The 12,493-nt window shown below is 44.7% G+C and overlaps 1 protein-coding gene across 1 annotated transcript in view; it reads left to right on the top strand.

Moving 5' to 3' along the window:
• Window positions 1-12,493, top strand: part of tmtc1 (transmembrane O-mannosyltransferase targeting cadherins 1) — a 171,973-nt gene that overhangs the window by 94,822 nt on the left and 64,658 nt on the right. Inside the window, exon 8 of the mRNA XM_060839995.1 lies at window positions 10,776-10,897. Within this exon, the coding sequence (XP_060695978.1) occupies window positions 10,776-10,897 (122 nt within the window). The remainder of the gene's footprint in view (window positions 1-10,775; window positions 10,898-12,493) is intronic.

Genomic DNA, 12,493 nt, shown 5'->3' with positions numbered 1-12,493 from the left:
ATTTACCTGTAACATTTTTAACACACAAAATTTACTGCAGTGGTTTTACGAATGGTGCACTCTGCAGGATTCTGTATTGTGTCTTCCATTGCTGTCCAATCTCAGTAAACGTTGCTTCATCCAAGATGCCATTGCCATGTCCCTCGCCATAGGTAAAAACAATGACTGCAGATGCTGGATACCAGATTCTGAATTAGAGTGGTGCTGGAAAAGCTCAGCAGTTCAGGCAGCATCCAAGGAGCAGGAAAATCAACATTTTGGGCAAAAGCCCTTCATGATGAAGGGCTTTTGCCCGAAACGCCGATTTTCCTGGTCTTCCGATGCTGCCTGAACTGCTGTGCTTTTCCAGCACCACTCTAATCCAGAATGTCCCTTGCCATGTTCTACTCACCCATTCCTCAAACCCTCACTGACCTATATTGGATTCTGCCCCTTTGGTGGCTCAGTCTTCAACTCTTGACCCATATGCTCACAGTTCACTCCCAAAACCTCTTTAACTCTCCTCCTCTGTAAAATTCAAAGCCTCTCCACCCACTTTGCCAAGCATTTGGTTGATGATCCTGATCTCTCATCCTCTGGCTCCATATCCATTTAATCTGAACTTTATTTTGCTCTCCATGACGTGTTTCATGGTTTTTTTTGTGTTAAAGCTGCTATACAAATGCAAATGCTTTATAACATTTAAATGATTGATGTTCATGTCAGCAGTGTCATTTGACTGTGTGCTGTGCTATTTATTTTGTCACAATTAGACAGAGGTTTTTTCATGATTTATCCTCTTCAGTCCCCTGTCTGGAGTGAAATAGCTCTTTTTAAGTTTAATGATGGGGCTCCTACCAGTAACCCAGCTATTTTGCTGTTTCTTAAACAGGAACCTTAACTGAGAGATCAGAAAATTTAAAAGACAGCATTTGCATTTATATAGCTCCTTTCACAACCTCAAGTCAGCTCCAGGTGTTCTCCAGGCATTCAAAAGCTTAATAAAATGCGACTGTTGCAATGATGGGAAATAAGACAGACAGGTCATGACTGACATGTTTAAGATTGAGGGACATAGATAGGGGAGGCAGGAAGAAACTTGTCCCCTTGATGCAGACTAGGAGAAAGTGAGGCCTGCAGATGCTAGAGATCAGAGTCGAGAGTGTGTTGCTGCAAAAGCACAGCAGGTCAGGCAGCATCTGAGGAACAGGAGAATTGACGTTTTGGGCATTAGCCCTTCATCAGGAATGAGGCTTGTGGGTCAGGGCTGAGAGATAAATGGAGGTGGTGGGGTGGGTAACTGAAAAAGCGATAGGTGGACAAAGGTGAGGGAGAAGGTGATAGGTCAGAAGGGGAAGTGATGGAAAGGTCTGGAGGGTGGGGCCAAGTTGGAGGCTTGGGACTGTGAGAATGTGGTGGGAGGGGAAATGAGGAAGCTATTGAAATCCACATTTATCCCTTGTGGTTACAGGGTCCCAAGGCGGAATATGAAGTGTTCTTCCTCCAGGCATCGCGTGGTAACGGCTTGGCGGTGGAGGATGCCCAGGGCGCACATGTCCTTGACGGAGCGGGAGGGGGATTTGAAGTGTTCAGCCACGGGGCAGTTGGGTTGGTGGGTGCGGGTGTCCTAGAGGTGTTCTCTGAAACGATCCCTAAGAAGGTGCCCTGTCTCCCCGATGTAGAGGGGACCGCACCGGGTGCGTCGGATGCAGGAAATGCCATTGGTAGAGGTTACAGGTAAATTTCTGACAAATGAGGAAGGATCCCTGGGGCCTTGGATGGAGGTGAGGGGAGTGATGTGGATGCAGGTTTTGCACTTCCTGCAGTGGTTTTGCAGGTTCCTGGAGTGGGGTATGGGCTGTTGGGGGGCCTGGACCTGACAAGGGAGTTGTGGAGGGAATGGATGTATCAGCTACAACCTACTGACTTTACCAGAAGAAGAACAATGATGTTGTTGTCTAGCAGTAATGACTGTTGACACTGAATGTGTTAGAATATATGGAATGCTGGAATGTGGCAACTATTTTATTTTAGCAGCTTGTCTGCTGCCTTCTTCACTGTCAGCGTCTGCAGCAAGTGTAGACAGAGTCTGCCATGCCAGGCAATGTTTATTGTAGAGCTCGCTGCCAATTTGCACACTATCGTCTTGGGAGATGGAAGACTGCCACTGCAGCTTTTATAACAGCATTTCCTCAGCTCTCCTGATATATTTCAATCCACATCAAAGACCAGTGCTGCTAAACTTTTCCATGAGTGACTAAATAATTAACTAAGGACAAAGTGAGGAGCGTTCACAGTGCGATAGCAGATGAGCTTGCATGAGAAACGTAATTTGGTAACAAGCCTCGCATTAAGTGGATAAGGAAACAATGATTGGGGATGGGTAACCTGCAGGCTTTCTAATTCTGTTGGCATACAATTACTGTCTCGTCAGCTGCTGGTGTACAATGCAAATGTGCAGCTTTAACACGGAACTTGAGCTAATAGATGTTCTTATTGCACTGGTTCAGGATCATTGTAAATACCCATTATGCTTTGGAAGATAGATCATGATACTGAGTTCTGAATGATATTGAGCTTGAGTTGAAGAACAAAGTAAATCCTTCGTTTTTTTTATCTCCGTGTCTCCCCCTCTTCAAAGCATCGAATGATTTCTTTGATATGGTTCCACAAGCTCTTTCCATACATTAGGCTGAGCCAGACTCTGACATTTCAGGATCTGATTTGACCTGAACTTCCAAACGTGTCTCCAATGCCTCTAGTTCCACCTCTTTAATACAGAGGAACCTCAATTAGCCTGGTTCATCCAGACCCCTGCTGCTGGCCGACCTGTATTGAAACCTGCTCAGGCAATCTCTAGATTTTAGCATTCTAAGACTATAAAATTCAAATTGTTGTTGTGAAATTTGATATTAAATATTGACAAGCAGCATGTTGCAACTGAGCTAAATCCTGCCTTATACCATACTCCCCTCCCATCCCCTGACTCCTTTCCCGGGCCTCTCCCCCTCCCTTCCATTCCTCTCATCCACCCTTCCTTCCAGCCATCAACCGAATTTGTTCCTCCCATTGACCAACCAGGTCGTACCCTGCACCTGTCTTCACCTCTCCCCACTTCACCATCCCAAGCACCCCCACCCTTTATCTGCTGCTCCTTCCACACCCACTCGCAATCCTTGAGAAGGGTTACACCCAAAATGTCGACTTCTCCACCTCCTGATGCAGCCTGACTTGCAGCATTCTTCCAGCCTCCTGTCTGTCTACCTTGGATTCCAGCATCTGCAGTTTTTTTTTGTCTTATACATCACTGCCAGTTAGCGTACTGAAAAATAGTGGACACCTCCCAATTTACAACGATCTTCATTATGGACAAGGTGGTCTTGAGTACGAGGGAAGTAATTACCTCTGAATAAGTGTCACTGGACTCAGAACATTGACTCTGCTCTCTGTCGATAGGTGCTGCCAGACAGCTGCGCTTTTCCCAGCAATTTCTGTTTCTGATTTCCAGCATCCCCGCAGTTCTTTGTTTCTTTTATTTCTTTATGTTTCTACTAATTTCAGTCTGTTAATAATCCTGACTGAGTCATAACCATACACAGCCATCTTCGTAGCTGTAGTCAAGCAGTCAGGCAGTATGTTGAGATTGGTATAGAGTGACACCTCATCTCTCCTCCTTTGGGAATAAGTGGTTTGTGCTACTTGCTGGCAGTAAAGCTGAGAGCAAGGAATCAGCTCATGCTTGTTGACCTGCTTCCTTCAAGCGCAGTACGATTCAAATGGCAAAAGGCAATAGCAATCTCAACCTTCCAACATAAAAACCCTGGACAGCTTGGCGCTATAATCTCTGTTCAGTTCAGTGGCAATTTATTCTGTCTGCCATTCTCTCTCTCGACTTTGGTCAGTCTGTCACTATTTCTGTATGTATTCTTTTTACTGTCTCCGCTTCTCCCTTTATTTTTATAGCTATACATCTCTCTTTTTTTTTTGCCCCTCTCTTTCTCTCACCGTGTAATTCTGCATGCATCTCTCCTTGCTGTCCTTACACTCCTGACGTATGAATGCAAGTTGGGACCATTTCTGACTCCACTCCATTATCGGCGTACCTGCCTGGGAGATCATTCTTCTAGAATGACTGAACTCATGTCTGAGTCTAATGACTGACTGGTTAGGATGGGCTGATGGACAGCCTGCAAACTTGGAAGGGTGGCGGCCAGTGTGGCAAAGGAAAGCTGGGACACCTTCATCTTAGAGTCATAGAGATGTACAGCATGGAAACAGACCCTTCGGTCCAACTCGTCCATGCCGACCAGATATCCCAACCCAATCTAGTCCCACCTGCCAGCACCCGGCCCATATCCCTCCAAACCCTTTCTATTCATATACCCATCCAAATGCCTCATAAATGTTGCAATTGTACCAGCCTCCACCACATCCTCTGGCAGCTCATTCCATACACGTACCACCCTCTGTGTGAAAAAGTTGCCCCTTAGGTCTCTTTTATATCTTTCCCCTCTCACCCTAAACCTATGACCTCTAGTTCTGGACTCCCCGACCCCAGGGAAAAGACTTTGTCTATTTATCCTATCCATGCCCCTCATAATTTTGTAAACCTCTATAAGGTCACCCCTTAGCCTTTGACGCTCCAGGGAAAACAGGCCCAGCCTGTTCAGCCTCTCCCTATATCTCAAATCCTCCAACCCTGGCAACATCCTTGCAAATGTTTACTGAACCCTTTCAAGTTTCACATCTTTCCAATAGGAAGGAGACCAGAATTGCACACATGCATTCCAACAGTGGCCTAACCAATGTCCTGTACAGCCGCAACATGACTTCCCAACTCCTGTACTCAATATTCTGACCAATAAAGGAAAGCATATCAAACACCTTCTTCACTATCCTATCTAACTGCTACTCCACTTTCAAGGAGCTATGAACTTGCACTCCAAGGTCTCTTTGTTCACCAACACTCCCCAGGACCTTACCATTAAGTGTATAAGTCCTGCTAAGATTTGTTTTCCCAAAATGCACACCTCGCATTTATCTGAATTAAACTCCATCTGCCACTTCTCAGCCCATTGGCCCATCTGATCAAGATCCTGTTGTAATCTGAGGTAACCTTCTTCACTGTCCAGTACACCTCCAATTTTGGTGTCATCTGCAAACTTACTAACTTTACCTCTTATGCTCGCATCCAAATCATTTATATAAATGACGAAAAGTAGAGGACCCAGCACCGATCCTTGTGGCATTCCACTGGTCACAGGCCTCCAGTCTGAAAAACAACCCTCTACCACCACCCTCTGTCTTCTACCTTTGAGCCAGTTCTGTATCCAAATGGCTAGTTCTCCCTGTATTCTGTGAGATCTAACCTTGCTAATCAATCTCCCATGGGGAACCTTGTCGAATGCCTTACTGAAGCTCATATAGATCACATCTACCACTGTGCCCTCATCAATCGTCTTTGTTACTTCTTCAAAAAACTCAATCAAATTTGTGAGACAGATTTCCCACGCACCAAGCCATGTTGACTATCCCAAATCAGTCCTTGCCTCTCCAAATACATGGGAATCCTGAGGAACAGGATGTACTCCAACAACTTGCCCACCACCAAGGTCAGGTTCACTGATCTATAGTTCCCTGGCTTGTCTTTACCACCCTTCTTAAACAGTGGCACCACATTTGCCAACCTTCAGACTTCCGGCACCTCACCTGTGACTATCAATGATACAAATATCTCAGCAAGAGGCCCAGCAATCACTTCTCTAGCTTCCCACAGAGTTCTTGGGTACACCTGATCAGGTCCTGGGGATTTATTCACCTTTAACCGTTTCAAAACATCCAGCACTTCCTCCTCTGTAATCTGGACATTTTGCAAGATGTCACCATCTATTTCCCTACAGTCTATATCTTCCATATCTTTTTCCACAGTAAATACTGATGCCAAATATTCATTTAGTATCTCCCCCATTTTCTGTGGCTCCACGCAAGGGCCGCCTTGCTGACTTTTGAGCGGCCCTATTCTCTCCCTAGTTACCCTTTTGTTCTTGAGAAGCCGGTTTATTTTGTTCAATAAGTGGCAGTCACAGCCGAGTCCCACCGATCAGAGTCACCTACAGGGCTTGTTCCCCAGTGCAGCCTACCCTGTCACTCCAACTCCAGTGAAGTACCCATTCATCCCAATCTGCAGATTGAGCTCAGCTGTCTGGTCGAGCCAGGTAGATCCTGCAGGTGATGATTTTGTGGGGGAGATTTCCCATTGGTGAGTGATGCCTCTGTTTCTACATTCCCTCCGGTCCCATCGTGGACCTACTTTGGGCCAACTGTGGCAGATTTAAGATGGATTCCATCACTGCCCACATCCCAGGGAGGTGCAAGAATGGACAAAAGAGGCGTCTGAATAAGCTACCGAAGCTACTTTAGAAACAATATCCCAGGGAGGGTGGAAATAAAAAGCCAGTAGTGCAGATCGATTAGACCAAAGTGAAGCAAACAATCCTTTCATTGTCAAGAATCACTGTTCTTTCAGTAAATGCCACTGATGTTTGAAATATAGCTTTGCGGTGAAAGCTGAAGTGTCTCTTTTTAATGCAGTATCTGTTTGTAAATCAAACTGCTCACCACTTCCCCTACTGTTGGTTTAATTGATTGTGGACAAAGGCCTCTGAACGATGGATTGTGGTGGCGTACACCTTAAATCATCTAGAGCTGGACCACAAATATCAATAACAGATCTGCAGATCTGAAATCCAATCTTCAAAGTTCGGTGTGTGGCTTTGTACTGCCTCTGTAATAACAGCCAGTTACTGGGTGCCATGCCTGCATCATTCACGACAAGAACACTGTAACCTCCATCAGTAAGCTAAGCAAATTGCCAAGTCTGGTTTAATTGAACCTGAAGATCATATTGCCAAGCAGACCGCCAATAAAAGTGACTGATGGAACTGTCATCAAGCCCAACTATGTTTGGTGGAGCAGTGTTCTAGGAAGAGGTTTTAACTTGAAAATAGATATCCAGCAAACAGAAATGCCTTTAACCTCGAGACATTTATTGCTACTGTTCAGTGAAAGCAGGCTCCATGACGATGATTTCTTATTGCACTGGCTTGGAATGTGCACAGCAGTGCAACTGGATCTTGTACACAGAATCATTAATGTCTGACAACACAAAAGGGGGTTATTTAGAGAGAGAACTGTCTACTCAATCTCCAACTCGCTCCTCGAGCCCGATGTACAATCTTCAAGTGTTTCTCTGCTCCCCTCCTCTGGTTTCTGATCTGGCTGACTAGCTTCTCCTGCAGAATCTCAAAAATAAACTCTCTGACCCTCTCCCCTGTGTTTTTTTGGTGACCATCTTAAATTAATCCCCTTCAATTCTTAGCACGATGTGAAAAATAGATGTGAATTAAAAAAAAATCCTGAAAAACAATCTGATTTCTCTGTTTGGAATGTCCTGAACAGTGAGTTAGTTAGAAACATAGAAAATAAGTGAAGTCAGCTATTCAGCCCTTTGTGTATGCTCCAGCATTCGATACGATCATCCGATTAAGTATCCTGTTTCCTCTTTCACCTCACACCCTTTGATCCCTCTCACCCTGAGAATTATATCTATCTCGTTGAAATCATTCAATTCTTTTGATCCGAACTGCTGTCTGCAGCAGAGGATTCCACACACTCACCACACTCTGAAGAAATTTCCCCTCATTTCAGTCACAAATGGCTTACCCTGCATCCTTTGACTGAGATTCCTAGTTCTGGAGTCAACTGAAATGTCTAAATCCAGAAACTGAACCTGGTGTAATCTGAAGTTTTGTTTAAAAACAGCCAAGGAAGGATTTTGGGAATGTGGTGTCACAGCCAGGGCTGACCTTTATTGACTTGCTCTAGTTGGTCCTCAGAAGGTGATGCTTTCTTACACCAATGTAGTGGAGTCACTTGAATCAAATCCTATTCATCTATAACCCCTGCGCACCAATCACCCCTGCTAGCTGTATTGAGCGACAGAATCATAGAATCCCTACAGTGCAGAAATAGGCCATTCGGTCCATTGAGTCTGCACCAACCCTCTGAAGAACATTCCACCAAGGCCCAGCTCCCCTCACCCTATCCCCATAACCAGATAGGGTGGATAGTGAGAGCCTTTTTCCTCTGATGGTGAAGGCTTACACAAGGGGACATAGCTTTAAACTGAGGTGTGATAGATATAGGACAGATGTCAGAGGTGGTATCGGAGAGTAGTAAAGGCGTGGAATGCCCTACCTTCAACAGTAGTAGACTCTCCAATTTGAAGGGCATTGAAATGGTCATTAGATAAATATGTGGATGGTCATGGAATAATGCAGGTTAGATGGACTTCAGATTGGTTTCACACCAAGGGTGGAAGGGCCTGTACTATGCTGTATTGTTCTATGTTCCATGGCTAACCCACTTAGCTTTCACGTCCCTGGACACTATGGGCAATTTAGCATACCCAATCTGCACATCTTTGGACAGTGGGAGGAAACTGGAGCACCCGGACGAAACCCACGCAGACGCGTGGATAATGTACAAACTCCACACAGACAGTCACCCAAGGCTGGAATTGAACCCAGGTCCCTGGTGCTGTGAGGCAGCAGTGCTAACCACTGAGCCACCGTACTGCCCCCATGATCACTGTTGCTGAGATTGAAATCAAACTGTACAATTTGAATTCTCACTCTCTCTGGAGTTGCACAACCTGACTACAATATTACCACACCTTAGTGACCATTAAACTGCTTGCAGCAATGCAAGGACCCCTGCCTTCTCTGGGATCTTATGAGCCTGATCTTACGAGGTAGACTTACTTTCTCAAGTGTTAGCGTTGTAGGAAACTTGATTGGATTTTAATTCTCTGTGCTGGATAATCTATGCACCAACTGACTGCTTGGGCGAGATGGTTGTATAAGGGTAATGCCAGTGGACTAATCACTAGTAGCAGGTTAATAAGCTGACAGCATGGGTTCAAATCCCATCACTACAGCTGGTGGAATTTAAAGTTGATCAATAAAGCCTGTAATACAACGCTAGTGTCAGTGTTGTCCAATGTCATTAATCTGGAAATAAGATTAGATTAGATTCTCTACAGTGTGGAAACAGGTCCTTTGGCACAACAAGTCCAGCCTGATCTGTTCTGGCCTAAATCCACAGCAATATGATTACAATAGAACCTTGCTCATCGATTTTCCAAATTTTGGATTATTCAAACAAGATCTCAAGGCCCCGATGCTTGAGTAAACTGTGATCCAAACATTCAATTATCCGACCAAAATACTCCCCACCCGTGTAACTCGATAATTGAGGTTGCCCTGTATATATCAGGTGCCCTCTAAAATGGCCAAGCAAGCCACTCTGTTCAGTGCCAATTAGGAAGGGTAACAATTGCTGGCAATGTCAGCAATACCCTACACCATAAAAGAAAAATTAATTTCTTGACTGGAAGAAAGCTTCAATAAAAGTTAATTTTTTTTTCAAGGTGGGTGTAAAGGCTTCAATGCTTAGATTGCAGTCGTGAAACTGTAGTGATAGACTGTGGGACTGACTAGTAATCCTTATATTCAACTCTTACATCTGTGTTGCTTTAAATAAATAAGTTACAGATGTTAAATCATTCCCTTACCCTAATTCTCCTCTCCATTGGAAATGTAGACTCCTCACCAGGGTATAATTCATCCTTCACCACTTTTCCCAAATTGCCTTGATTTACGTTCAATTTCTACTCAGATAAAACAATACATTGGTAATGTGAAGAGTCTGTTCCGTCGATATGTTTCTGACAGGAGTATACATTTGTACATTACAGTTAGACTGGAAGCTAAACCTTTAGAAACCAAGTTACATTGCTCAGTGCTGTCTTGGTCAGGGACAAGGGTGTTTTCCTTTTCCTCAAATCAAAGCTTTGTTAGCCTTGACGATGCTGGCCTCAGTTACTAGATATTTGAGCGTGTCATTTAAGATAACACTTGAGAGCAGGATTGAAGGAATGCTGCATTGCCTGAGCTGCCATTATTGAGATGAACCAATTAAAGTTGAGGCCTCATTCATGACCTGCAGTGACCCAACAGAGGAGGTAATACGTATATCTTATCATTTGTAGTGTTGCTGTCCTTGTCTGAGGAAGGATGTTCTGTCTATGGAGGAAGTGCAACAGAAGTTTACCAGACTGATTCCTGGGATGTCAGGGCTGATGTATGAAGAGAGATCAGATCATTTAGGACTATATTCACAAAGACTGGGTGTCGGGGAAGCGGTGGGGGATCGCTCTCATAGAAACCTATAAAGTTTTCTCAGGATGGATGTTCCCATTGACCAGGGTCTCCAGAACCAGGCGTCAATGTCTAGGGATATGGGATAGGCCATTTAAGACTGAGCTGAGGAGAAATTTCTTCACCCAGGGAGTGATGAACCTAGCACAGAAATGTTCTCAAGAAGGTAGTTTTTAGGGCTAAAGGAATCGAAGGGTACAGGGGGAAAGCAGGAGCAGGGGACTGAGTTAGATGATCAACCGTGATCATATTGAATGGCAAAGCAAGCTTGGAGGGCCAAATGGCTGCCTCCTGCTCCCACTTCAATGTTTCTATGTGATAAAATAACTGACTTAGACTGAAAACTGCTGCTTGTCTACCTTCCAGCATCTGTTTTTTTTTGTCTCTAACCTATTTTATTGAGCAGGTCAATTATTGAATGTGCTGTGTCATTCTTAAATTTGACATTACCTATTTAAAAATTAGTGAATGAATTGACAATTTCCTCCTTTTGTTTTCTCTTTCTTCCCTTTGCAGAAACTGAAGCACAGAGAAGTATTAGTGGGCCTGCTATTCCTGGTCTTCCCATTCATCCCTGCCAGCAACCTCTTTTTCAGAGTGGGCTTTGTGGTGGCAGAGCGGGTGCTGTACATGCCCAGGTAAAGGACCCATCGTTCATGTAACAGCCTGGTGTTTACCCCGTGCCCCTTCCGAGTAACATGTAGGAACAGAGCTGTCCCAGGGTGGCAGAAAGGTTAGCCAAGCCTTTATCATCATCTTTTCACATGAGTCGATGCAATGTCGGTGAAAGGTACAGACTGGGTAGAGAGTGGACAGCCCGAGGTCTGGAGTGGAGTGGGGAAGGGAGGGGCTTGCTGGAGCTGCTTCAGCCCAACTGCAGGGGTCGATTGACAATGACTTTGTCACCTGTTTTGCAAGGCCAATGGTGAATCGTTGGGAGTATGGGCAAATGAAGGGGAATCTAATCAAAGTATTCAAATTGATATAAAGACTGAATGCCAGTCTGAGTGCATGGATTCAGTAGGAAGTGACCGGGAGGCATATCTACTTGGGTCAAAGATCAACCAGGATCTTATTAAAAAGCAGAACAATGCTCAGGGGCTGAAATGATCTCCACCTACGTCTACAGCATAAAGGAGGGGAGTTCCACAAGTCTGGTGTTGTTTGGTGTCCTTCAAAGCCTTGCAAGTCGCTAATAGCGGAGATTTGGGGCAAAGGAATTATGGGGAGCCTGTGATCATTTGATGCAATCATAGCTGATCAGCTCCATCGTCTTTCCTTTTCTGCACATCCCCTAGCCATCAATCAATCTCAGTTTAGCTTCAAAATTTCAATTCTCTCAGCACCAAAACAGGGGGTTGCCACACCCATGGAGTGGTGTTGGCCGCAGTTGGATACCCTCTCTGAGGTCTATATGAGGGGTACAATTCCTGGTTTATATATTGTGTGAAAATGTGTTTCCTGCTTTCAGTCCTGTAGGACCTTGTTCCAATTTTAAAACCATGCCCCCACAACCTGGAACTCTTTCTCATTCCCTGATCCCTCCCGCACACAGTTCTTATATCTTTTTCTTGTCTTTTTATCAGTTGAATACTTTGATTAGATTCCCCTTCATTCTCTCTCACTCTATCGATGACAAGCTGGATTTAGGAAACATTCTTGTGGTTTAACACTTCATACCATCTAATCAATCTCATAAATCTACACTGCACCCTCTCCCACATCAGTATAACTTTGCTGAGATTTAGATTAGATTTAGATTAGATTACAGTGTGGAAACAGGCCCTTCGGCCCCACAAGTCCACACCGACCTGCCGAAGCGTAACCCACCCATACCCCTAACCTAACACTACGGGCAATTTAGCATGGCCAATTCACCTGACCTGCACATCTTTGGACTGTGGGAGGAAACCGGAGCACCCGGAGGAAACCCATATAGACACGGGGAAAACGTGCAAACTCCACACAGTCAGTCGCCTTTTGTAGGGTGTAAACACAGTACTTTGGAGAGGTCTGCGCAAGGCTCTGTGTATAGCTTTCCTCTCTTGTGTATTCTATTCTGTTAAGTTAAAGCGACGATTCCATTAGCATTTTTGATTGTATTTTTGTTTTTGGGTCACTTGTCGTCATTAAGTGCCTCTTGGAGCAGCAGTGACCTCTCAATCAGTTGCAAGTCTATAAGGTAGCCTGAATCCTCAGCTGAGCTCTTGAACGGGTCATAATTCCAATGTCAT

Source organism: Hemiscyllium ocellatum, chromosome 19 (assembly GCF_020745735.1).
Source record: "Hemiscyllium ocellatum isolate sHemOce1 chromosome 19, sHemOce1.pat.X.cur, whole genome shotgun sequence".
NCBI lineage: Eukaryota > Metazoa > Chordata > Chondrichthyes > Orectolobiformes > Hemiscylliidae > Hemiscyllium > Hemiscyllium ocellatum.
Note: the sequence above shows the minus strand (reverse complement) of the source record. Positions and strands in the feature narration are given on the sequence as shown.